This window comes from Silurus meridionalis, chromosome 23 (assembly GCF_014805685.1).
Source record: "Silurus meridionalis isolate SWU-2019-XX chromosome 23, ASM1480568v1, whole genome shotgun sequence".
Lineage (NCBI taxonomy): Eukaryota > Metazoa > Chordata > Actinopteri > Siluriformes > Siluridae > Silurus > Silurus meridionalis.
Window position 1 is genome coordinate 17,276,160 of NC_060906.1, and position 27,938 is coordinate 17,304,097.

At 37.3% G+C, this 27,938-nt stretch overlaps 1 protein-coding gene across 1 annotated transcript in view; it reads left to right on the forward strand.

Annotated features, from left to right (window-relative positions):
* LOC124377073 (MAM domain-containing glycosylphosphatidylinositol anchor protein 2-like) overlaps positions 1-25,332 on the forward strand; it is a 192,619-nt gene extending 167,287 nt beyond the window's left edge. Inside the window, exons 11-17 of the mRNA XM_046836373.1 lie at positions 2,390-2,567; positions 9,547-9,567; positions 10,110-10,265; positions 10,996-11,157; positions 18,771-18,904; positions 20,945-21,044; positions 21,441-25,332. Of these exons, the coding sequence (XP_046692329.1) occupies positions 2,390-2,567; positions 9,547-9,567; positions 10,110-10,265; positions 10,996-11,157; positions 18,771-18,904; positions 20,945-21,044; positions 21,441-21,529 (840 nt within the window). The 3' untranslated portion in view covers positions 21,530-25,332. The remainder of the gene's footprint in view (positions 1-2,389; positions 2,568-9,546; positions 9,568-10,109; positions 10,266-10,995; positions 11,158-18,770; positions 18,905-20,944; positions 21,045-21,440) is intronic.
* Positions 25,333-27,938: the final 2,606 nt, after the last annotated feature.

Here is a 27,938-nt window from a genome sequence, read left to right on the forward strand (position 1 = left end):
CTGAGTACTCATTTTACATAGTCTACTTGTACTTAATTTCATACATATTTAATATTTACAAGCAAATTAATATATACCCTGATTTCAAAACAAACCAATTAATTAACTGTTTACTGAACTTTGCTGTAAATATTTTCATTTACTGCACTATTCAGAACCATGTAATTAAGAAGAACCCAAATTTGAGCTTGACCACGTTTCTCTTTGTAACTGAATTCTGGAACGGTATATTACAGCGAACACTGGTTATTCCAGCGGTCACATTCAGAATTGCATGCTGTTGCATAATGAAAACAGTTTTCTCCACAGGATCAGGGCTCTGGTAGGATTTGTGATGAACCATTGTCTGCCATGTCTGATTAGAAGAATAGATATTGTAGTGATGCATATTTCTATGTCCTCTAGCTAGAGACAAGCCTCATGCTGTGTCTCTTCCTTGCCACAAGGCCTTCAACTTTATGCTGTCATGACAGTCCTGTTGTTTCCACATCACACGTTTTGGAGGCCATGGAATAAATCCTTAGAGAGCTGGTGCGCATGTAAAAAAAAAAAGAAAATCACAATTGTCTGTCCTATTCACAGGAGAAAGTCAGACATGCATAAATCTGTAACTATGATTCGTCTGGGTTTTTCTCACCCTAATGTTACGCAGCTGTTTAAACAGCAGGAAATAGCTTCCTATAGTACACTACAAAGGCTTTGAAAGAAAGTATTGATACTCTCATGTATTTCTCTCTTGAACCGAGTGCTACATGCAGATGCTGTCAGAGCACACAGCAGGATGGAATGCGCTTGTCTGTTGTTTTTTTCTGTTACCATATGTATTTAGTTTATTTAAACCTTTGTATTTTGTGTTGGGGTAAAGTATTTGCACCAGTCATTACCAAGTCTATGATTTGATCTTGTCATTATAGTTTTTGACGTGTTTCTATGTAGTTTTTGCCCTACCTGGTAATGCAAATTGCTGTTCACCTGACCCTCGCTAGCATACTGATTTTGACTTGCATCTTGTTTGCCAGGATCAGTCAAGACCTGTATACTTGCACCTGCATTACTTACACACAAAAAAATAACATACATGAAGTGTAAGTAGACATATTTGTGGCTTTGTTGATCTGTAGATTAATTGTTCAATTATTTTGAGAAATGTTTCTTGGATGTTATTAATAAAGTTTCTTTTACCTGTAAATGTGGCAACATTTTTATCTCATTATAAAAAAAAAATAATAATAATTACTGTAACAGAAAGAGATGGTGACCCAAAATGCATGTGAGAAAGGAAAACATGGGTGGGGCTCCACATAGTGTTGGTAAAATTACCATTTTAAATATACTTATGCAAATCATTTCAGATTCATTTTAGACCATCTAACATAGAAACTCTGTTTGCAAATTGTGCAATTAGCAAGTCTTTTAATACAAGGAATCTAAATGTAATAGAAGATGCAGTAAAAAGAATCACGGAATATTGTGGTAATAGAGTATAATATAATGTACAGATGCGAAAATAGCTGTATTGTATGAAACTAGTGCCAGTATAAAATACTTGACTCATTCGAAATAAGATACACAAACAGTCTTACTGCACAACATAGCTTGGGGAAGTGAAATTAAACTATTAAATGCTTATTTTTTTATTATTTTTGGGTGAATGGCCCTTTTTTTTACTTGTTTTTTTATTTTTAAAACAAGCTATATATAAAACAAGCTACATATATGTTAAAAAACTTGTATTACCTGAATAGTGCAATGATTATAATAATTATATAAACTTGGAGTTGTGCTCTGTTCTGCCTACACAACTGCACTCTTCACGAGTCACTGTGAGTTACAGATCCAGATTTTATATAGATTGATAGATTTTTTTGGTCTGTTTGTGTGTTCTGTCTAGTGAATTGTTGGTCCAAGTGGTAAAATCCATTAAGTCGGAGTAGATGTAATGGTAAAAGGAGCCCTGGCTACATGAAGTTTATTATCATAGAATCAGACTGAATATAAGTATATCCCGAGCTGAGTCAGCATGTCTAAGTTATATATCTAGGCAGCTACCTATGTTGATGTTTGGCTAGGACCATCCCTACGAATACTTTATATTGGTTGCGCTAGAGTCTATTAATGTATTCTCCTTCTTGTTGTAGAACATTTAATTATATAGATCACAAAGTTTCATTACAAGTTGCTGTAATAGTGGTACACTGGATTCTACGGTTCTTTCTGGCACAAACCTGCTTTTCTTTTAGCAAGCTTAATCGCTTTTTAGAGTTGAGTCTTTCTCTCTATCTCAATTCTCATACACACATAAAAGTGAGAGAAGATGCATTAGATAATGTTAAAAATCATTAGAAATCTTGAGCGTGTATAAAAGGTTATTTGGGCTACTCTTTCCCAGACTGGGCAGCAAAGATGGTGGGAGCAGGAGATCCCTGTAGAAGGCCCGATTCAGAAAGGGGAGCTCATCACCTATAACCTGACTGAGCTCATCAGACCTGAGGCCTACGAAGTGCGCCTGACCCCCATCACCCGCTTTGGTGAGGGAGACTCCGCCATCAGGATGGTGACCTACAGTGGTGAGTGTAAAGCAAACAACACCTGCAAACAGCTAACACCTTTTATTACAACAACAACAATCAATGCCAATACAAGTGTACAAAATGTTATTTTTCTATCTATCTATCTATCTATCTATCTATCTATCTATCTATCTATCTATCTATCTATCTATCTATCTATCTATCTATCTATCTATCCATCCATCCATCCATCCATCCATCCATCCATCCATCCATCCATCCATCCATCCATCCATCCATTCATCCATCCATCCATCTCATACACACTCTTTACAGGGGTTAGAATTAAAAGATGATTGTTTTAGTGGACAGTTTCTTCAAACATTTACAACAAATCACTGAACAGAAATGAAACTATTAAATGCTTATTTTTTTATTATTTTTGGGTGAATGGCCCTTTTTTTTACTTGTTTTTTATTTTTATTTTGTTTATTAATACTGACTGTGAAATGAGAAAAGAAATACATAAATATGGCAAAATAAAAAATATATTTACATATTATAAATAAATAATTAGGTTGAGGTCACATAACAGTTATCTTGTGAATCTATTTGTGCAAATTTTCTCAAATATTTGGGAACCCCTGCACTTAGTGCTATTGTCAGGTGCTGCTAATATGGGGTTCATTTTGTTTTTTAGGGCCCAAAATCTTTTACATGATGACGACACTGCAGTATTGCTTCCTCTGCTACAATGTAGTAATGGTTTATTCATTTTCAGTATGGCTGAACTTACAGCTGCACACCAGGCATTCTTGAAATATTACATATGGAGTTAGAATCACAATAAAGGGCCTTTGAGACTTCATAGTTAAAAAAATAATCTGAGATTTTCCATTTAACCTCTTATTTGTTGTATTAGGTAGACTTCAGGGTGTTAGAAATGCATGTTGGTCAAGCTCCAGCGCTTTTTATAAATTAACTACAAAATATGAACAAACCACAAAAGATGTCAACCCTGTCATGACAAATTTAAAGTACTATAAATACATTTTCATTGCATGGTATAATATGTAGATTTGCAGAAAGTGTCCCTTTACTAACAAAACATTTTAGATAATGGGAAAAGTCTTTTGATAATAATGAAATGATGGCGAAAGTATTTATTGGCCATTAAAATATGCGCTGGTTGCATATATATTTTTTTTTAAATAAAATCTAACAACAAAGATATTTAGGCTAATTTCAAACAATACTATGTTTATTAAAAAATCACACGAGATTTTGATGACCTGTTAAAATAATTTGCTTATTTTCATAAAAGTAGAAGATGACACTGTGGACAACAAGATGACAGGGTGGCCCTTGGCATGACAGCGTGGACAAAGGCTTGAATGGGTGAACTAATAGAGCAAGAACATCAGAGAAACAACAGGATCAACAAGAAACTCTTAAGCAATATAAAAAAGATTTCAGGAATTCATTTTCTGCATCACTTTAATTGATTTTAAACATAATTCCAAACAGACTTAGCAATCTGTAGAGAGCGCCTCTTAAGAGCTTGTGGTTCTGGCATTAGGCAAAGTGTCTGCCAATCATGGTACCAACTGATGTTCTTCCAGGGACCTGGCCAAAAAAAATGTGCCTTTGTGGTGCAAACATTTGACTTTAACACTGTGCCACTCCACATCCATGATGACACCAAGGGCAGCCTTGTTTGTCATAATTTTTAGTAATTTCTGAATTGTAATTTTAGTAGATAATTGTATCTAAACTTCCATATTCTAACCTGGAAGGATCTGGCTCAGGCTTATTTTCAGGAGTTTCAGGAATACTATGATAGTTGGGTGCTGTCTCTGTCTGTACCAATGCACTAGCTCTGGCTCATTAATGCATTAATATCCTTCTTCGTTCCAGTCTACCATTACATTTTAGTGATTCCCTGATTTAATGACTGTGTGCACTTTTTAACATTATCTAATAATATTTTCTTGCAGCTCCCAAATACACTAATAACAAAATTTACTTGTAGCATAAAAAGCTATGTTTCATTCCTGAATGAAGAGACACAGTGCAAACTCTTTCTACACAATGCATGTTAAAGGGATAACACTCACATATCCTGCTCAGCCATTCTTACAGGTTACTAGAGTAACAGAAGCTTTTTGAGCTGCTTGCTGTTTACAGGCTTGGATTAGTGGAGACAACATAGTGGTTGCAATTAGTTGCAGTTGACTGTACTGGCAGTGACACTGATCTCATGCTGGTTTGCATGAATTAGCGTTTTCTTTTTTTTTTTTCCAAAGTAGTTGCTCGGGGTATTTAAATTTTTTTTTTACTTGAGCACTGGTTTGGTTCAGGTGTTTTTACTTAAGGAAGATTTTACTTACAAAAGCACAATTATTTTTCAGGGTTATCATGAACACATTTTTTTCTTGCCCTTCAAATGATACGACAGTTTTCAAGGAATTGTGCTTGAATCACACATTAACAGACTCGGGCCTGATCTGTTGACTTTATTCTAGACTCTATTCTTGCATTCTTAATTGTGTTTGTTGTCATGCACAATCATTGATTGCAGTGAGAATTAAGCAATTAAACACTTCTCGCTAAAAGGGAATCTGCTCTGTAGTATCCTTAGTCCCTGACCCATTTTTTGCTAGCAGGAGGATTTTTTTTTTGCTAGAGACTCTGCAGCACTCTAGATAAAGGCATCTGCCAAATGCTGCAAATTTCAAATGTTCATTTAAACATCCCCGATGTTTACATGAACATTTGAAATTTGAAGCATTAGGAAATGCGAGGACCAGTGCTGGGAGCAGAGCTGATTTCATTACACGGTTGAAATGCCCATGAGGCATGCCAGGAAAAAACAAGTATTGTTAGTCACAGAAGATTGGAAAAGGCAACTAAAATGCCCCATTTCTAAAACTACATCCAAAATGTGCTACATACAGGAGAGTTCTGTTTATCCTAGCATTGTAAACATGGTGATTGCATACTGTATGTGAAAATCGCTCCTGGTTATTATCCCTTGTTCACTTTTTGATACGGACATTCTTGTTCACTGTTTCTCAAGCTACAAAAATAACAAAAGAACCCAATCATTAATGTTATACCTCTTTTCAAGGCAGTGTGGAAAGCATGAAGGTGTGTATTGATGAAAATGATTAGCACTACAGATTTGTATCTTGAGCCATGATGAAACCTGACCAGTGCACGAGTCTTGTTTGAGTCCGCTGCAGAATTTTGCTTCTGTGTCAGTTTCTGTTTGAGATATTTCCTGCCATTGCAGGGGAGATTGTCCCCAAACCAAGGGGTTTGTGAGTTTAAATCTTTACAATCCATGGCCAGTAGTCCAATAGAGCAGTGTTTCTCTTGATCTTTGGTTCTTTGGGTAGTCTCTCTGTCTCTTTCACTTTCCTGTCATTCACAGCAACATGCCAAACATGGGTGTCCATCAGTTAATGTATGTGGAGGAGAGAAAAGAAAGAGTGTTGCACAGCCTTGTGACACTTGCATTAGAAACAAGTTTAAAAAGATGCCACCACACATTTTGCAGGAAGCACATGTTAGCCTTCAACCGCTCCGGTTTGTGCTGACTTATTTTATTATGGAGCTGTGCTTTAATCACCTGCACCGTGCAGCTGCGCACCTTGGATGCTCTATCGTTTTATTACTTTGACTATTTTTTTTTTCTTGTACATTTAGAAACATTTGAGCCCATTGCCCATGCATAGAATTAACATACAAGTCAGTACTTAACTGTGCGTCCTCAGACACCAGCTTGTCACCAGCAATGAAAGCTAATGCATGCTGAGCTCATGTCATTTGCAGATGTCAGAGTCGTAGTGTAGTTACACTTTATTTTCCGAAGGCTTTATGGGATGGGTTGGGCTGTTTGCATTTATCTTATCTTCTATCTTAATGGTTTTTGCTGCTATCATGTTTCTGCTAATAATAGCACCTTTTCCACTAATCTGACTCCAAGGTTAATTATTCAGATTATTCACATTACAGCTGAAGTAAACAAAAATGAAAATGGCAGCTTTTTAGGATGTAGACAAAAATCATTCCAGAGAGTTGATTGGAAATCACATCACACAAAAACACACTACAGACACACAGAGAAAGTTATGAGGAAATAATTAATTTGTGCTCTAGAAAAATTAAGAAATGGGTGTGACCACTAGACAATACATTCAAATAAGTAAATTAATCTATATTTACATATAATTACATATATTTTACATATAGTACAGTAATTTAGTAATAAATAAAGTAATGTTATTTAAATTGTATAATGAGTTTTGTTTGCTATATGTACAGCAGGTTGCCACTTAACATGCTTTTTTTCTTCTTTTTATAAAATGAATGAACATGTAAATATAATGTTCTTTGGTTCAGCTTTATAAGATCAATATGAACACTCTTTAAGGATTTGCTCACCAAAGAAGATTCTGTTCCTTCGTTTTCTACCTGCTGAAAAAAGTCCAGGTCTACATAACTGAGATGGTACAATCTTTGCACAGTCTCACACTCCTGCCTGAATCGCCTGTTTAGCTGCTGCCAACAAGCCAAAGATAGCTTTCTTTTCTGGTGTGAATGCTGTGTAGTGGGAAAAAGATAAGTGCAAAACCATTTCAAGTGTTTGATGGAAAAAAGTTTTCAGAAGATTAATCATGCACATGATTACTGGCACAGTCAACACTGCCACATAGGTTCCTGTCTGCTTTTTTGCTCTTATTATCTAAAACTTATGGTTGCTTGAATGAGTTTGTTTGAGGATCTTATTTCTTCCATAACATAAAATTCATGATATTCTTTGTCTTCATAGGAAGGTTATGCATGGCTTTACCACATGTCTCTGTGAAGAACTATGTTTTGCACGTGCTCTTCTTTAAAAGACTGCATACCTCACACTTACAATAATTCACACTATCAATGTGTGACTTTGCTTATCTAAGCTTTTAGATGCTGACATTAAACAATAGCCTTTGCATAATTACAGACCCAACTCCGCATTCCATATTCAGTAGTTACATCATATTTTTGTTATCCTCAGAAAATTAAATAGTATTTCAGAGCCAACATGAAACAGGCCATTATATTCAGCACACTACTACAAGATATTGACAGTGAGGAAAATAATTCCTCTATGGTGAAACATTTTAAGCCTTTTGTTAGGAATTAAACCAATAATAAAATGGCGAGGGGGAAAAAACGCTTAATGACTGACTTTTCCGAAAACATGCCTTTTTGTAGCTCACAAATAACACTGAAAAATGCTACAGCTGTGTTCCCACTCCTATCCTTGTTCATAAAAAAAATACTGTTAAAAAAAATTGTGCTAATGCTTTGTGTGTTTACAGTTGTGACAAATGTGTCCTTAGTGTTGGAAAAGGTGTGTGTTGGATAAATGTGTGGAGTAAAGTCTGTGTGGGTGGCTCTACATATGCTCTACCTTGTCTTTCAGAGGAAATAATTTCATATTGTGTGCCTATGTATATTTTTTCTAACAAATGGACTATGGTATGTTATATGAAGATTTTTTTTTTTTACTATTTTTACTATATTTGAAATCTTTTATAGTGTTTTCTATTTGCATTGCCCTTTAGTGCATGTAAGGACATTACAGATCAGTTATTCATTCTCTTGCCATTTCTAAATGCAAATGTTTAGGATATGGAAATAACATTCATTTTATAGACATCATTTTTTTTTATCATTTAAAATCTTGGCACTATAATATTAATCTCTCTCTCTCTCTCTCTCTCTCTCTCTCTCTGTTGTGCTTTCTCTCTCACTGTTTTGTTGCTCTGCAAGACTGACTCAAAGATCTTAACCAATATTCCTTAACACATGTTTGCTTTGCAGGAATGATTTCTTATTAGCTAGTTTAATCGAGTGAATTAAAATCAATTTCTTTCCATGACCCAAAGCATTTCATAAATCATGCCGCGGTAACAAAGTTTCGGGGTTAAGCTGATGCTCCGCATTTATTCAGCATGGCAGAAATCGATCATGAAAAAGCCCATGCATCTTCTTGACAGCTTAGATTGTATTTACTCTGTAAAAGAAATTACAGTGACTTATTGAAACAAACCGCGTTTTTGTACTCTTGACCTTTCGCTTGTTTTCTATGGATGTATCCTTCTTATGTAAGTAGCAAGGACTGCATATTGAGAAGTAGCTGCTTTGAAATGCATGAGAATGGCCCTGTAAATACAAAATGTGGAAATGCTTCACTCTGTGATGTATGGATACTTGTGTGTTGCACTGAAAAGCAAATGGGTGTCTAAAATTAGGAGATTATTTAAAATGATTGGTTTTTGTTATGATGAATAATCAATCGCGCTCTCCAAGGACCAGTAATCAAACCAATATAAATTTTAACGGAGAATGTTTTCTGACTGAGTAGTCAACAAACTGAAAAGCAAAAACTCGATGCGTGCCAAAATATTTGGATTTTCCACAGTTACCATATGCGTTTGTAAAATGTCTGAGGAGATATATATTTTTTTCTTCTAAAATGGTTCTTTTAACTTGGATCGTTCATTATAATGAATATGTTGGATGCTACTAACGTGAATTAAGCTGAGATGAATTCTATACCATGTTGTTTTGATGGAGTTGGAAAGGACTTTGGCAGAACATCTAATGTGGAGCTAACCTGTTAATGTCTGTACTGTATGCAAAACAGGTGGCTTATTAAATGTTAAGTGTAAAACGCATTATCCTTACTGTTAAATCTATGACAAAAGGGTATTCATTTATTTAAAACTTTTTCTGGTCCAGTGCATAATTCCATATAGCTTACATCATTTTTTTATATATTAATCATTTTAATATATTAATAATTATATAACTATTTTATAATTATTTAAAATACTACCAAGCAGTGAAAAAGGAAATATCTGAGCAGTTTTTAACTAGTAGTATATATAAATATATTATGACTTTTTTTTATTTTTTTCATTTTGTAGTTCCGTATGTCCTTTTAATGGCTGTTTTTCCTATTTTTTCCCCTTCTCAGCTCCCATTAACCCACATCTAAGTAAGTATCCCTCTTCCCTGTCTTTTTATTATTTTTTTATTATTATTATTTTTATATTTATTTATTTGTTTGTATTATAATCAAGCTTCAATTTTTTTTTTTTTTTTTTTTATAAATCCCATGTTTAAGTATTGAAAGTAAGGAAGCCAGTGATCTGTGCTGAGAGATACCTTTGTTTAAAAAGAAAAAATGGAGCCTCTCTGAAGGTCATTACTCCACATTGCTCCCAGCTATGTTTGAATAAAATCAATGAATATTTATCATAAACCACTCAAGCGGAATATCAATAGCACCACAGCGTTGCCACAAAAAAAGAGAAGACAGGCCTTTAAATGTTTCCTCTGTGACTCTGGCATTTTTATCGATTGATTTTGTTGTAAGGGTTTGACAGTGTGTTAAGGATGTTATACGTGATTAACTAAGCTCCTGGTCATCAATGCGGAGGTCCTTTGAAGCTTCTTAACTGTGTCTGGTCAGGTGTGTATTTTCTTTTATTATTATTATAAAATTTTGTGAAACTGATCAGTTCTCTCCTTATCCAGGGGAATTCCACTGCAGCTTTGAGGAGGAGCCTATTTGCATGTTTACTCAGGACAAGAATGACAACTTTGATTGGACGAGACATAGCGCTGCCACACGCGACACTAAATACACTCCCAATACAGGACCCAATGGAGATCGCAGCGGATCAAAACAAGGTATGTATGACCAGCGAGCATGGAACAATTCACGTCTCAGTACATAGACAGCTATAATCAGCTTGGCAATCATTAAGGCTTCATCTTTCATTTTGCTGGTAAGGTGGGATGCATTTAAATGAAGTAATCAGTCGCTTTCTGTTAAGTACTAAATGCCAGATTCAGCGGTTTAATTTGGACATAATTCAGCCGTACAGATTAGACTGTGTAATTTCCAAGTTGAAATGAAATTTTTCCCTAACACGCAATAATGGTTTTGAAAGTGACTTCAAAGAGAGAAAGGCTTGCCAGTTACAACAGAGATTCAGTCTGACCTCCCTTTATTGACACTTCCACAAAGAGGCTTTTGATAGAAAGAGGAAGAGGAGGGAGGAGGAGGTCTGGAGGGAGGCACGCTGCTGATTGTGGCTTTTATGGGAATGCAGTAGCAGCTGATGTTATAAATAATACATTTGCTTTAATCATCCTGATGGCAGACAGAAAACTGTATAAAATTGCATTACCCCCAAGAGTCTTCCTGGCCTTTTAATTATCCTATATTAATATACAAATAAAAAATCCCACCCTCAATTCTTCTGTTTCCTTCAGACTGGAGGGAATGTAAAATATATATAATATACTGTTTATTAAATAGGGGTTGGTTAATGGTGTAGCTGGTCATTTTAAAGTGACAGGGTTATTTGCTGTATTTTCTGTTGAATAGTTCGCTGTAATTCTTTGTCATCGGCAGGTTTCTACATGTATATCGAGACCTCTAGACCGCGTAAAGAAGGGGACAAGGCTCGTTTGCTGAGCCCAACCTTCAATGTGGCACCTAAAAATCCGTATGGCATCACCAACCCTCCAGCATACTGCTTCGGCTTTTATTACCACATGTACGGGAAACACATCGGTAAGTCAAATCTGAGCTCTCATTTTTATAACATGACCGTGTCTGCTTTAGGAAGCGTCTGCTTAAGCACAGAAAAGAGTGTTGAATTGAATAACGTTAAAGACACTCATTTTGTGACAGGCATTTGAAGTGTCCCTATGTGACTGCACCAATAATGTGACAAGTTGCTGGACTGGACACTTTCTGTCAGCTTCTGGTATGCCATGTAATGGGGAGAGTTGCAGCACATTCTTTAGCCAGTGCGTTTGACCTAAATCACTCCTGATAACATCACTGAGTGCAATCCTGTCTCATGTGTAGAAGCACAGCAGACGCATGCTTTTCCTAATAGAGCTGTAATGCTATTGTGTCAAAGCACATAGTCTGAAGCTGTAACAAGGCAAATGTAGCTTGTCTTTCCCATTCATGGCAAAACTGTTGCTGTCGTACTGTGGCTTGTTATTGTCCTTTATCACTGGGCTGTTTTAAGTGCTGAGTGCACTTTCACAAGACAGCCTAGCTGCTATTCTTCCCTCAGTCTAAAAAGGAAAGATGTGTTTCCTTGGAGGAAACACATCACATATCAAACAGGTAAAACTGGATTTTGACCTGCTGTGATCACTGTTATGTTGTCCAGTTTAAAGGGAATCTTCAGCACTGCCAGCTGATGGACACGCTGCTGTTTATCTTGCCGTGGCCTTTATTTCTGACCTGGCACTTTAGCACTAACAGTTCTCCTAAAACACTACTTTGATAAAGACCATCATCAGACATGAATAACAGAGGTGGTGGCAAAACACAGAGTGGTCTCAGGATATGGACAGTATAATGAGCAGTAATAGGTTGGCAATACAGAATTGGAATCGGCAGAGTGATAAGAAAAGTAGACAGGGGTACAAGGAGATGCGGCAGCAGGTAAAGAGGGATGGCGAAAGCCAAGGAAAAGGCATATGCCAAGGAAAGCCAAGGAAAAGAACTGTATAAGAAGTTGGACACTAAAGAAGTAGAAAACGATTTGTACCGATTGGCCAGGCAGAGGGACTGAGCTGGGAAGAATGTGCTGCAAGTTAGGGCAATAAAGGATGTAAATGGAAATGTGTTGACTGGTGAGGAGAGTGTGTTGAGAAGATGAAGGGAGTATTTTGAGAAGCTGATGAATGAGGAAAATGAGAGAGAGAGAAGGATGTATAATGTGGAGTTGGAGAAGCAGGAAGTGGATGGGTTTAGTAAAAAGAAAGTGAGAGCAGCGGTTAAGAGGATGAAGATTGAAAAGTCAGTTGAACTAGATGACATACCAATAGAAGCATGGAGATGTTTAGGAGAGAGTGAAGATTGTGGATGGTGAGAGGATGCCTGAGGAATGGAGAAGGAGTGTGCTGGTGCCGATCTTAAAGAATAAGTGAGATGTGCACACCTGCAGTAACTACAGGGGAATAAAGTTAATCAGTCACACCATAAAGTTATGGGAAAGAGTAGTGGAAGCCAGGCTGGGAGAAGAGGTGACCATCTGTGAGCAACAGAATAGTTTCATGCAGAGAAAGAGCACCACAGATGCATTATTTGCTGTGAGAATGTTGATGGAGAAGTATAGAAAATGTTTGTATGTTTGTGAGAAAGCGTTCAACATTGTGCCGAGAGAGTAATTGTGGTACTGTATGAGGAAGTCAGGTGTGTCAGAAAAGTATGTGAGGGTGGTGCAGGACATGTATGAGGACATTGTGACAGCAGTGAATTGTGCAGTAAGAACGGCAGACTGGTTTAAGGTGGAGGTCGGACTGCTTAAAGGATCGGATCTGAGCCTTTCTTGTTTGCAGTGGTGATGGACGGGTTGATAGACAAGGTCAGACAGGAGTCTCTGTGGACTATGATGTTTGTGGATAATATTGTGATTTGTGGTGAGAGTAGTGAGCAGGTTGAGAAGAGCCTAGAGAGGTGGAGATATGTGCTGGAGAGAAGGGGAATAAAAGTCAGTAGGAGTAAGACAGAGTACATGTGTGTGAATAAGATAAAGGGCAGTGGAGTGGTACAGTTGCAGGGAGAAGGGGTGGAGAATGTAGAGGAGTTCAGGTACCTGGGGTCAACAGTGTAAAGTAATGGAGAGTGTGTTAGAAAAGTGAAGAAAAGAGTGCAGGCAGGGTGGAGTCAGTGGAGACGAATGGCAGGAGTGATCTATGATAGAAGAGTATCTGCAAAAGTGAAAGGAAAAGTTTATAGTACTGTCGACAGACTTGCAATGTTGTATGGATTAGAGACAGTGGCATTGAGTAAAAGACAGGAGGTGGAGCTGGAGGCAGCAGAGCTGAAGATGTTGAGGTTTTCATTGGAAGTGACGATGATGTACAGGATTAGAAATGAGTTAATTAGAGAGACAGTGCATGTAGGACGTTTTTGGGGACAAAGTGAGAGAATCCCGACTGAGATGGTTTGGACATGTGCAGAGGAGGGACATCAGGTACATTGGTAGGAGAAGGCTGGAGATGGAGCTGCCAGGAAGAAGGAAAAATAGAAGTTCAAGGAGGAGGTTTATAGATGTGGTGAGGGAAGACATTCAAGTAGTTGGTTTGAAAAATGGCAGATGTAGAGGACATAGCAGTATGGAGACGGATGATCCGCTGTGGCGACCCCTAATGGGAGCAGCCGAAAGATGAAAAAGAAGAAGAGGAATAAGCAGTAATAGGCTTTGCAATTGCCTGTGTACAAATTATATATACATTTACATCTCTGAAAGTAACCTGGGAATAGTGTTGTTTAGTGTTTATTTGCTAACTGTGGCTGTTATCCACTTCACCGGCCATACGTTATAATGTTATAATGCTATGCCTGATCAATGTAGGTCTAAGAATACTATTAATATGGCATAAATAAAAGTAGAAATGTAGAACCTGAGGGTTTTTTAGTGTTAACTTCAATGATTAGTGAAGAGCCAGTGTTCAAATGTAAATATCTGTGCTTTGTCAGGGAGATTGGATATAAATGAAAATGGTTGCAGGTACTTACAGGTACTTACAGTACATTTGATTGTTGCATTGTTGCATGAAATTGTGGTGTGGAAAAAACAGGGGGGGTGGGGGTCATATTGAGCAACAAACTGAAACTGCTACAAAAGTGAAAGCCTTTGTAAGCATCAGTAGTAAGTCTGAAGTACTGCCCCAGTGTGGAGGTGTGTGGAATGTTAGGACCTTCATGAATTTTTAATAGACACTAACCTTGTACAGTTAAACATTTAAACAGTTAACATTCACCTTTTTAATACACAAGCACAGCACTCCAGCCTCGCTAAAGTGAAAGTTCTGTCTATTTGGGAGACATTTGTCCTGCTGGACTGAAAGGAAAATCTATCAATTGCTTTGCCCATTCTGTTTTTTGCATTCAGAAGAATTTCCCTTTGGGAAGGCATAATTTGCCATGAGGTATTTCACCACTAGGCCCTAAACTATTCTCTTTTCATGTTTCCTGACCTGGTTTAGAAATTTCCCAATGCAGTACTGCCTGATTCCTGAGCTCCTGCCCTTCTGTAATCTGTTTTATTGTTGTTTGTTATTACTAACCTATAATCCCCAAAGCATTTTCGAAATGAAGTCCTTGAAAAGAATTATTAGTGTGAACTAGAATCATCCAGACATATATATATACATACACACAAAGAGTGTGCAGTAAACTCTACGAGACGAGTGCTGTATTTATAATGAGACGAACCGACAGTTATGTTTTAATGTTTTAATGTGTTGACCGTGGTACCTGCGAAGAGGTTGAAGCTAATTAATGAGATACTTCAAAGTTTGCTGTAGGAGCCCTTTTTCTCTGAGTATGTTTATGCGATTAAATCACCAAAGCAAACACTCACTCCTGAATGGCTGTCCCTACGTGGCAAAGGGATCACACCACTTCCATTAGAGGGTACAGTTAATGCTATTCATCTTCTAGAGTGCATTTTCTATGGTGCTACTATGGGTCACATCCAAGTGAGCGCACACCTAAAGTTTACCATATTTATCTGTAAATGAAACTGCTTATCCCTGTAGGTTTCCTCACATACTTTGTATCTCTCTCTCAGTCTCTTTCTTCCTCTTGCGCTCTCTCTCCCACGCCCTGCAAATGCAAAATAATGAGAATGGGGGTGTTTGCAGAATAAAAAGGATGCACTTTGTGGAAAGTGAGATGTATAGAAATTCTATAGTGTACCATTCTGTATTCCAAAGTGCATAGTTTTGTAAAGTGCAAAGATGAATATTTCATGAGGTATGGGATTTTTTTTTCAAAAGTACATTTCTGGCAAAAGAAATAGTCCAGAATGGAAAATTATTAAGCTTATAATGGCCCTAACAACTAATTGTTGGTTGAAGAAAATTAGCAAGACACATGCCTCCCTGAGACTCTCCTGTGCCATCATTTGCTTGTTTACTTTCGCAGCAATGACTTGCATATCAGTATGTTTGCACTTTCAAGGAATTTGTTTTGGTAACAGAAGCTTCCAGCTGCAGATTTTTTTTAAGAAAATAATAAAATTTATTGCACATTTTTTATAAAGAAAAAAATATATAAAGAGTATTAGTGCACAAAAAGTAAAGTTTAGATTAGTAAAAGTGGTATTGCACATATATTTAATTTTAATGCACAGTGGGGAAAGCATTTAAGTGTTTATAAGGTAGATTGCCTGTAAACAAAACTTTTCTTGTACCTGGCTGTCTTGGTCCTTGGTGCTCTGTAGCACCATATATATATATATATATATATATATATATATATATATATATATATATATATATATATATATATATATGACTTGGATATGAGGGATACATGGTGATTTTTTGAGCCCTTTTCTCACTCTTGATGGATTTAATCCCTGTAAAGTGGACAGAGAAGCACCAATAATCCTTCCAGCCTTTCGAACCTTCCTCTGTAGTCTTCTGATGTCTGATTTTATAGCTGAACTAAACCAGACAATTATCAAAGTACACAGGACAGACTTGATGATTGCCAAGTAGAATTCTTTTAGCAGCTCTTGTGGCAGGTTGAACTTCGAAGTTTGAGTTGCCGAAGGAAGTACATCCTCTGTTGGGCCTTTTTAACAATGGAGTCGATGAAATTGTCCCACTTCAGGCCTGAAAGATGGTGGTACCCAAAAACCTGAATGACTCCACTGCTGACACTGCTGCTAAGGGGGTAGTGCAGGGGAGGTTTCTCCTGAAATCCACAATCATCTCCACTGTTTTGAGTGTATTAATCTCCAGGTTGTTGTGATTTCACCAGACAGCCAGCTGCTAAACCTCTCTTCAGTGTGCAGACTCATCATCGACATCAATAAGGCCAAAGACTGTAGTGTCATCTGCAAACTTCAAGAGCTTGACAGAGGGGTCTGTAGAGGTACAGGTGCTGGTGTACAGGGAAAAGAGCAGTGGGGAGAAAACACACAGTACGTCTGTTTGACATGAATTTCCCCAGCCTCACTATCTGTCAGAAAGCTGGTGATGTACTGACAGGTAAAGCTAGGAACAGAGAGCTAGGTTATTTTTGTCTGGAGGAGTTTAGGAATGACGGTGTTAAAGGTCGAACTGAAGTTCATGAACAGGATCTTCACATAAGTCCTGATTTGTTCAGATGTTGCAGAATTAAGTGCAGTCCCATGTTCACCTCATCGTTCACAGACCTGTAGGCGGCAGCTGGTCTGCGCAGGTTCTTAGACAGGCTGGTGAAACTCCGTTTGGTCCTAGTGCTTTCTGTCTTCGTTGTTTCTTAAGACTTGATGCACATCATCTTACTGATCTAAAGTTCAGGAGGTGGGGAGAGGGGGGCTGCTGAAGGTGTTGATGGTCAAGAGGTGAGATGGGACGGGTGTGAGAAGACCGAGAGTTTCAAATCTACAGTAAAACTCATTTAGGTCATTAACCAAATGTTGATTTCATTACAGAGATGGGGGATGGTGTATTGTAGCTTGTGATGTCTCTCAGGCCTTTCCACACTTGCAGGGTCATTGGCTAAAAACTAATTTTCCAGCTTTTTAGAGTAGCTCCTCTCTAATCAGTGTGTCGCTGGCCTGATTGTATAAGATTGTATCTAGTGAAAGGTCTCTAGGTTACGTATGTAACCCTGTTTTCCAGAGGGAACGAGACACTGCCTCAACAACGCTTTTGGAATGCCTCTGTGTGACCACGCTCTGAAACCACGTGTGTAATCAGTCCAATGGAAAAGTGTGGCATCACCGGCGGGGTGACGTCACAATCAGGAAGCTATAGAAGCACATGCCGTGAAGACGGTGCTAGCTGAAGAAAGCACTCACAGGGATGCAGGAACCGAGATGCAAGGGTTCCCTGCTTAACCTAGAGACGTTCCCCTTCAGGAATTCCAGCTGCGTCAACACCGCTTTGGGAACCGCCAGACTGACCAGTCCCTGTCTTGTGTGGATGGGCACAGCTAGGTCGAAGGACAGAGGTCGAAGGTCGAAGGACAGAGGGGCCATGAGTGGCACTAATGTCAAGGCTATAGGAACCTGCAAAGGTCAGTGGGGTGGACCAGCCCAGTTGTAAATGTCTTGGAGAGACCCTCCAGAGGAGACTTAGAGGCCGCCACACTTCAGATTTAGTGAGCTTTGACCCCGAAAGGGGTTGGGAGACCAGAGGACTCATAAGAGGAGTAAATAGCATCCACAATCCACCTGCTGAGGGTCTGCTTTTCTGGGGGACCTTTCTCATACAAACTGTAGCAGACAAACAGCTGGTCCGGCTTTCTCCACAAAGCAGATCTGTGGATGTAGTTAGTATGTGGACCTGGTTAAGCTTCTCCTAATGAGGGGCCATGAAAAGGAGGAGGATAGAATGCCAGGAGCACGACTGCTCTTGGGGCAGCCGAGGGCACCTTGGAGACATTCCCTGGCCTGGGGTAGAGGAAGGCAGTGGCCATGCCTGGGGTGAACTCTGGACAAGAGGGGCTCACAGAAAGGACATAAAGGTCCATAACTCTTTTTAGAGACAAGATGGCTAGTAGAAAAAGTCTTGACTGTTTTAGACAGGGTTTCCAGAACTATGGGCAAGTCCCACAAAGGCACTCTAGGCCGCACATGAGGCCTCAGCCTCAGGGTACAGTGAAGCAAATGTGTCACCAGCGATTGATTAGCAAGAGGAGCATGATAAGCCACAATAGCAGACATGTAAACCTTTAGGGTGGAAAGAGACAACCCTTTGGTTCTTGAAGAAATTCCAACACTGGGCCAACCAGGCAGTTTACGCTTCTTTTCTTGAAAAAACGCTCTGGTCACGCTCTGGTCATGCTCTGGTCACGCTTTTCATTGGACTGATTACACACATGATTCAGATTGTGGTTACAAAAAGGTATTCCCGAAGCATTGTTGACTTTTTTCTGTTTGCAAGTTTACCCACAAATCTTTAATATTTAAAAGAAAACAAAGTAAAATGCTTTCAAAATTATTTTTGTTTGGTATTGTTTTATTCCTGCTAACTTCCTGACCAATGATTTGTTGTACAGAATATTTTTATGGCTTGTCCCATTTATTTTGTTCTGGTATGTATGATTTCTAGCTTTTAATACTAAACTAATTTGTGAATTTTAGTTATGATGTGGACTTATGCAAGTAGATTGTGTGGATTTCTTTTTTCTAAAAGTGTATATCTCTTCAGGCACACTGAATGCATTTATGAAGCAGAAAGGTCAGGCTACTTCAGATGCTGGTCCAGTCTGGTCACTCAGTGGGAATCAGGGTGATCGGTGGAAACAGGCCAAAATCAGCATCCACCCCACTGCCTCCTTTCAGGTAACACACTGACTGATTAGCAGCATGGCATCTCGTTTGATTTATATTACCTCTAATACATTTCTTGGGGTACTTGTGTAGCATATTTCTTTTTATAGATCTGATTAAGTGTACCAGTAGCCATGAACAGATATTTAAAAATTCATTAAGAGATGCACATGTTTAGAACATTCACATTAGCACGTTTAACATGCTCATATTGGAACATTTTATTCTGTGTGACTATTGTCAGACTGTCATTCTGTTCATCTTGCTTTTTACATTTATGATTACTACACCAGACCAGTAACTAAAATATTCTGTGATTTGGGCCTTATTACAGGAAACTTTGGACTATCAAACAGTGAATTCCTATGTTATATTTACATATCTATTAAAAATGACCATTATAGTTAGGATCTCATTTGGAATGATGATTTTTATGGAATAGCAATTCTTAATTTTTATTTTAACTCTGCATAGTAAATGAGGATTGAAGAAGCATACTAAGCTAAAAAGCCTCTAACCACCTAAGTGTCCAAAAGTTTTAATTTATGTATGTTCTCTTTCTCCTGTTAGCTGTTCATGTTAGGTTTTGCGAATTGGGATTGCATTGGAGCAATGTTGCCATCAGCCTTTAAAACTAAAACTTGTCTGGTCTTATAACATTTTTACAGTACAGTATGTCTGCCATCTTGCTATTGTGAAGTTCTTCATAATTGTGGGGAAAAACACAAAGTGATTGGTACATATTTGATTTTATTTATTTTTTGACAGGATTTTTTCAGCCCTCAGGCTGTAGTTACTTCAGCAGTGTTCACATTTGCCAAATAAAGACCAAGATCGCTTTGATTCAGATGAGATATAATGAATAGTTTTATTTATGACCAACTAACTGCAGTCATAATTTTTTAATAATTATTATTTGTTTGCCTTTATGGCCTCATAAGCACTCTGTAGCTGTCAGTTCTTTTGATGTAATGCTTACATTGAAATTCAACAATCATCATTTTAATGCAAACATCGTTCTATCAGAGTCTGTGGAAACATATTTGTGCACGTAGATTGCATAGTAATGTCTGGATTTATTCATTTTATAGATAACATATTTCAAGCCAATGGTTCGATTTCATTACCATTCACACCTCTCATTATAGCATAATGTTTACATGCCGTTTGTTGCTGATCTCCGGGACTTGCTCTATTTGCACAATATTCTGTTAATCCCTTGGTCACTGATCACTTTATCTTGATTGCTGCTACCATATTTTTTACACTATTATAGAATTGCAAAATTCTGTTTATATTTGTTTACATTTCTGCTACTGTGCACCTTATCCTGTCACGACAGGTTTTACTGGCGGAGCTACTGCTGCTTTTATTTTTATATTTTGTGTATTGTGTATTGTCCTGCACTGTCCTGTGTTGTCTTGCACTGTCTTGTGTTGTCTCTTGCACTGTTTGCACCAGTTGCACACATGCACTTTATGTGGCGAGGATCTTAGTTCCTGGCCCTGTGTTCTTCTGTTCTGTGACTGTTGTTTTATGTTGTTTTATGTAGCACCTGGGTTCAGGAGAAACGTTGTTTCATTTCACTGTATACTGCATCACCTATATATGGTTGAAATGACAATAAAAGCTTCTTGACTTGACTTGACTTGACTTGACTTAATGAGGATATATTCATAACCAGTAGACAAAGGACTACTGGCTAATTTTAGAAGTTCTATAATATTCTGCTTAGCTGCTAGCTTTCATTAATAGTGCTAACTGCCATGTTAATATAAATAGTGACTAACATATAAAGGGTTAAAAACAACCATAAATGTTGCTGCATATTACTGGATAAATGTATCTGCAAAGATCCATGCATTTTCCCACAGACAAAAAAAAAAACTTAAATACATTGTAAGTCACAGTGCACTGATACTTGTGTGTGGTCATGCCTTGCACTTCTGATTTCTGGTATCCAGGTAACTTGTATTGTAGAAAGAATCTGTATTTCCTTCTTTTCAGTTGGTACCTGACTTTTTACTTCATCTTATTTTCTCCTTCACACAGGTGATCTTTGAAGGCATCAGAGGTCCAGGGATCGAGGGAGACATTGCAATCGATGACGTCACTCTCGAAGAGGGGGAGTGTCCAGACCCTCCATCCAATCGTATGTATTAAAGAGGCATTGCTTTAGCAAAATCTCCTAATTATGCTTGTGTGTGACTGCTAGAATTAGTTGTACATGTTGGAGGACTGTAATTGCACTTGCAAAAAAGAGAGCAAAAAAATTAAAAACAGAAGACAAAGGAATAGTTTGGAATTGATTAAGCTATTAAAAGAAGAATAAAGATTTTGTTCCTCTTAGTTTGAACTTTTCTGAAAGCCACGAGCAGACCGGCTAAATGACAAAATGGCTTTTCTGGGAATCTTTATTTGATTGATGTCCTTTAGCTGGAGGTGTTTTCATAAGAAATGTGTCATGAAGTTGTCTAAACATGTCAAGCTGTAAACCTCTGTCTGTGTTGGATTCTTCTCTCTACCCCTTTCTTTCTTTTGTCATCAGATATCAGATCAAAGGCTTCGTTCCGGATGACACATATATGGCCGTTATTCCCCGCCCTGGCTTTCACACTGTTTCAAGGTCTTAGGTGACCACCTTGCTGGGCGGAGACTGGTGGCGCTGTCTGAGGCCGCGACCCCGTACCCTCAATATAATCACCAAAGATTCACATTTTCAGATGACTAAGAGGGAAACAGCAATGTCTCAATATGGATTATCAGACACAAAATCATGAAAAATGGAAAAAAAAATCAACAGACACAAAAAGTAATAAGGATTTGATGTATCTACTGAAAACAGTCTGCAAACTTTTTTGCCGTAAGATGCTCCCAAGGACTTGGATGATAGCAACTTACTGATGGAGTAGCATGAGGCAGGGCTCATTTGAAGGGCTCCCATGCAGATCTGGGGACAGTTTGTAAAGCACAAGGACAAATTTGCCAGCTGGCAGTAACAAAAAAAAAGAAAAAAGAAAAAAAAAAGACCTTTTATTAAAAAGGTGGGGAAATGACAGGTGATGACAGTCTCCACCAGCTCTTTAATATAAACACCTTTCAGTGTATCATCTTTCCTGTCCTTCATTGTATATTCAGATATTAGCTTTTTTCCCTCCACATCCTGCCCTGACACACATGTGATTTAACCTTCTTTTGGCTTGGTGCTTTAGAACACATGACAAACCGTGGCAAAAAAAAAAAAAGAAAAAAAATATTATCATATCTGCTTTACATCCCAACCTGGGAAGCGGCCTGTTATGATTTCCAACACTGTGCTCACATCCCCTAGTGGCAGGCCAGGGGTAGGAGACCAGGCTAAAGGAGCTAATGAGCACCTGATGAAGGAGGGCAGAAGAGAGAGAGAAGAGAAGATGTGCAGAACCCTGAGGCGGAAGGCCATGAAGAAATAGAAGAACAGGTTAAGAAAATGCTCCTCTTTTCTCTTCGGCAAGAACACTAACAACTTTGGAGCCACTTTCTGCCATGAAATACAAAGTGCCTTCAGATAATGAGCAGAGTTGCGAGCCTGGCCAATAACACCAAACGCGTAATGTCAATATTTCTAACGTCTGCGTTGGGCTATTTTGTATGATTATTTTGCTCCTTCAAGTGCTGAATTGAAAGGTGGCGGAGGTGGAAGATGGTTGCAGAAGTCAGCACGAAGACCTGCCTGTAATTTGCAGATTTAGCAAAAGTTTCAATCTAAACACAGGTAACTTTGTTCTCTACTATAAGAGCAGACGCGTCTTTGACTGCGTTCAGTGTCAAATAGCCGTTGTGCTGTCTCTAGACCTGGCAGGTTACTACGCTATTGGTTGGAAAGGTACATGGAGACATAGTCAGCCTGTCATGTCATTGCTTTACACGAACTCTCATTGAGTGGGCCTTAGAACAGTCAGAGATAAACACAGCACCATGGAGGTGAAAGCAGGTGGCAGAGCCTGCATTGGATAAGGCCTACTATCCCTAGACACACCTCTGCCATTTCTATCGAACAGTGTGCATTCTGAAAGAAAAAAAAAAGATGATATTAATAATAAAATATTTTATTACAATAGCGAGAATGTTTCTCTGATTTTACACAAACTGTGAAAATAAACTGTGGAAGAAATTTACCTGAAAGTAAGCATAACCAGCTGGTTTTTAAAAACATTCTAAAAAAAAAAAAAAGAAAGAAAGAATGAAAGAAAGAAAGATGAGAGCATTTCAGTATATTGTTGGTTATGAATAATGTTTTGAGGAGCTGTGTCTTGTTTCTTATTTTTATGTTAAAGCTGTTATGACTTTTAGCTTTCTTTAATTCTTGTTGTCTCCCTTGCATTGCTGAAATATCAAAATGGTTGGAAACATATTGATTAAGTTGGTTTGGTAAATGTAAACAAAGCTGTATATGTAAAGAAGCTCTGTTATTCAAGGTTTATATGAAATGTTTATGTATGAATACAGGAAGCACAATATTTAAGGTTCCACATTAAAAAGGCAGTTTGAATTCATGTATGTGACTTTCTATCTGCAAAGCCAAGATTATGAAAAATGAGGATGTGATTTTTCTATTCAAATTTTGCGTCTTACCAGAAGAACACTTTTATTAAAACGCTTATAATATGAGTAGTATTTGATCATCATTATGTCTTGAGAAAGATGCCTGGTCTAAACTTAACCTACATGGCTTACATCCTTCATCAGAACTGAGGGGGAACCTGATTGCTGGAACAAAGTACTGGGTAGAGGGTGTCATGATCATTTGAGACCTTTATAGTCTTGGTTTTGTCTGTGTAGGTCACATATATGTTTTGGTATATGCAGTGTAAAATAGGTGTGCTAGGAACCAGATACAATACATGTCGATGATGTGACCAAACCAGAGCACAATGACTGATGGTCATTACAGGACTTGTGAATACTACTTACAATATGTTTGCAGGATTTAGCAGATGTCCCTATGCAGAGTAACTTATGAGAGTGATCTGTTGGAAAACAAATCTTTATGCTAATACAAATAGGTCAGGATCTAAGAATATTTTAATCTAAAACCTTCAGCTGATGTCCAATGCCGGCCATTTTAGAGCTCAGGATCATTTGCACTGCTAGTCCAAGCTCTTTTCTTGAACGTCAGGTAAGAACAATTAAAATGTAAAAGCTCCAATCTAACAAAGCTACAACCCAATATACACCGTTAAAGGCAATAACTTGTACTTGGCTTGTTATAGCAGGACAAAAAGCAAAATTGCCAACACATATCACAAATACACATAATAAACAGTTAACTTAAGTATTAAGTGAATGTATTCATTGGTTTGAATTCATTATTGTTAAAGAATAGTTGTTGTTTTTTTCAGCAGTATTTCAACATGTGACTCCACTGCTCATTTTAATTGTATTATTTGCATCAATAGCATTCCTCCATTGCTCTTTCCTTAATACAATTCACACACATTTAACAATGCCAGAGTTTAATAATGTCTGCTACCTATTGTGTTTCATGTATATATGTGTACAAGTAAATGTAAAAAAAAAAGTTTTGTGTAATGGGTAAAAGTAAATGTGTTATCAATTTCTAAATTCACAGGTAAAAAAAAACTGTTAAGGACCATTTCAGCCTTGTCATGTAAAAGCCAGAGCATATGGAAGAAGGAGCTAGCCAAGATATGGATTAGATATCTTTTATAGAACCCCAGTCCCAACTCTGAGCCAAGATAGCAGTCCAGAAACCTGTTACCTCAATGTTGCTTGAACAATCCCTTTTAAAAACACTTTGAAATCTTTGCCAAATCCGCAAATAATCTTCTTAATTATGTACATAGCAAATACATCAGCTCTTTGGCATTGCATCAAAGTTTAAATGTTTTTTAAAGTTCTTAAGGTTTGCTCCTCTCATATTTAAATAAGCTTTTTAGCTAAAAAGAAAAAAGTTTTATTTACCTTTCACTGATTTTTTTTCTCAGATTAAAAAAGCAAAATAATGACACCACTTATAGTAGCCTGTTTTCCCCCTAAACACTTGGATATAAAGCACTTAGTGTATCTCATTACTTCACCTAAGGATACAAAGGTGTTTTAATAGGTCACAACCTCTGTCATTAATGGAAGGGCTTTTAAATTAATATTATTTTAAATTCTGTGGCTCAATTCTAGACTAATGATGCAAATTCACAGATATTAATATTGATAAAGTGACCTGGTCCTCCATTTGTGTACTCTCCCTGAACGTAAAGGACTAAATGATAAGTTAGAGGGTACTGACTCTCATCCAACTTCCTGTACTGACAGCATCATTGTTCTCTGCTTTGTGCTCTGTTTAGGCTTCCTTTTCACTGTATTTCTTTGGATTTATCACTGATTCTTTGTGCCATCCCTAAAACTAATAATAAAACAATAATAAAAAAGCAGGTATTTTACATCAGTGTTTGATAAATATTCTTTCGCAGAAAATGCATTTGTTTGTGCTGAAGACATGTGTGGATGCGCTTCACAAGTTTATATGTTGCTGTTTGTTAAAGTTTAACTTCAGGAGAGTGGGTCACAATCAGATATGAATTCATGACTATTCAGTGTGCCTTCAGAAAGCAGTGCATTCAGCAGTTATTGGCAATAGCTTATTAGTGTTTTGTGAATAAATTTATTCCCCCTCTATTAAGTTGCAGCATTTAGTGTCTGTCCTTAGTAAACATTGTTTCTGGAAATGTGGAGCCTCATTCACTAAATGAAACACAAAAAAAGTTTAAGTAATAAAACGATCCCGAATGTGCGAAGATTGTTTTCCTATAACTGCACATAAAGGTTTGTATTATTACTTACACAGGTAATGACACTGTGGGTGTGTTGTAATAGCAAACGGCTGTTATCACCCTGAGCTTGAACATTTTTCAGTAACAACACATCTGCTGTGTTTTATTTTTCTTATATAAGCAATTTGCTTTATATAAACAATTTGCTTTTGCTGCTGTATAAAGAAAGATAAATACTTTATAAATGACTAATCCATATTTAAATTGCTTTGTTATTTAATGTACATGCATGTCAGGGCAAGTTCCACACTAAATCCCAGTTTAACTAAATTCAGCTATAATAATAATAATAATAATAATAATAATAATAATAATAATAATAATACACATTCTCAAATATGTTTTGTTTAATGAACAAGACATTACTGAAAACAATGAAAATATGAGTAATGCTTTGCATTATAGTCCATATGCCTTCCCAGAATTGAGGATAACCCGATAAAAATATAATGTAAGAATACTTACTGCATGTACAAAGTACTAAGTCATGTCTAATATATCCTTATACTATAAGTCTGTTTTTACCTGCTTAACACCAGAGATCAGATCATATTCTCCTCAGGTTACCGAACCATTTTTCAGTTATGTTTAGTGAGTGTTTTTCAGAAGCAGCTACATTGCAACAGACTATTTTATTCTCCCCTGTGTGGTGATGAACTGCAAGTCTCTGTGGCTCAGTGGTATTTGTTCCATAGCTCCATCTTTTCACAGATATGCACCATGACAGTTCAGGTGAGAAACAGCCCATATATTGGGTTCTCCTGGTGTTATATGGACTCATGCAGGTAAGACACTGAAGTGCTAATGGTTTATGGCAAATATCGGGTCTCATTGGAAAAAGAAACGTAAGCATCTTGGGGTTTCTTAAGAGTGTTGCATTCTGTTTGCTTAATAGCTGAGATTTTTAATGCTAACTGTGTGAAGAGATTTCAAAAATAATCAAAATACTTATATAAACAGTGTTTTATATATATATATATATATATATATATATATATATATATATATATATATATATATATATATATATATATCATCTATATACACACACACTAAGTATTCGATTATTTTTGCAATCTCTTGGAATGCAATAATTTACAAATCTCATAAACCTATATTTTATTCACAATAGAATATAGATAAAATATCAAATGATAAAAGTGAGACATTTTGAAATGTCATGCCAAATATTGGCTCATTTTGGATTTCATGAGAGCTACACATTCCAAAAATGTTGGGACATAAGAGGCCGGAAAAACTAAATGTACATATAAGGAACAGCCCTAGGACCAATTTGCAACTTTTTAGGTCAAGTGGCAACATGATTGGGTATAAAAAGATCCTCGCAGAATGGCAGTGTCTCTCAGAAGTCAAGATAAGCAGAGGATCATCAATTCCCCCAATGCTGCGGTGAAAAATAGTGGAGCAATATCAGAAAGGAGTTTCTCAGAGAAATATATATAAGTTATCATCATCTACAATGCATAATATCATCCAAAGATTTAGAGAAACTGAATCAATCTCTGTGCGTAAGGGTCAAGGCCGGAAAACCATACTGGATGCCCATCTTCGGGCCCTTAGACGGCACTGCATCACATACAGGAATGCTACTGTAATGGAAATCACAACATGGGCTCACAGAGCTTTCACCCTTAGAAAACCTTTGGCGCATTATAAAGAGGAAGATGCGACAAAGAAGACCTAAGACAGATGAGCAAATAGAAGCCTGTATTAGACAAGAATGGGACAACATTCCTATTCCTAAACTTGAGGAATATGTCTCCTCAGTCCCCAGACGCTTCCAGACTGTTATAAAAAGAAAAATGGGGATGCCACACAGTGGTAAACATGGCCTTGTCCCAACTTTTTTGAGATGTGTTGATGCCATGAAAATTAAAATCAACTAATTTTTCCTTTAAAATGATACATTTTCTCAGGTTAAACATTTGATATGTCATCTATGTTGTATATATATATATAAACACACAAATCAAAATTAGAGAGCAACTTATAACCAATTGAACAATTCTGAAATAATGTCATCTTCACTGCTCAGCAGTTGAAGGAGTTTTTGTCCTGTCTATACCATGCTACCAGAACACCTTTTCCACAAAATAACTAAGGCATTTAAAAAAAAAAACACATTATTTTGCAGAAAACACACTGATCAAAATTAGAGAACAACAATGACTGTAGCATGGAAAAAGTTTACAACA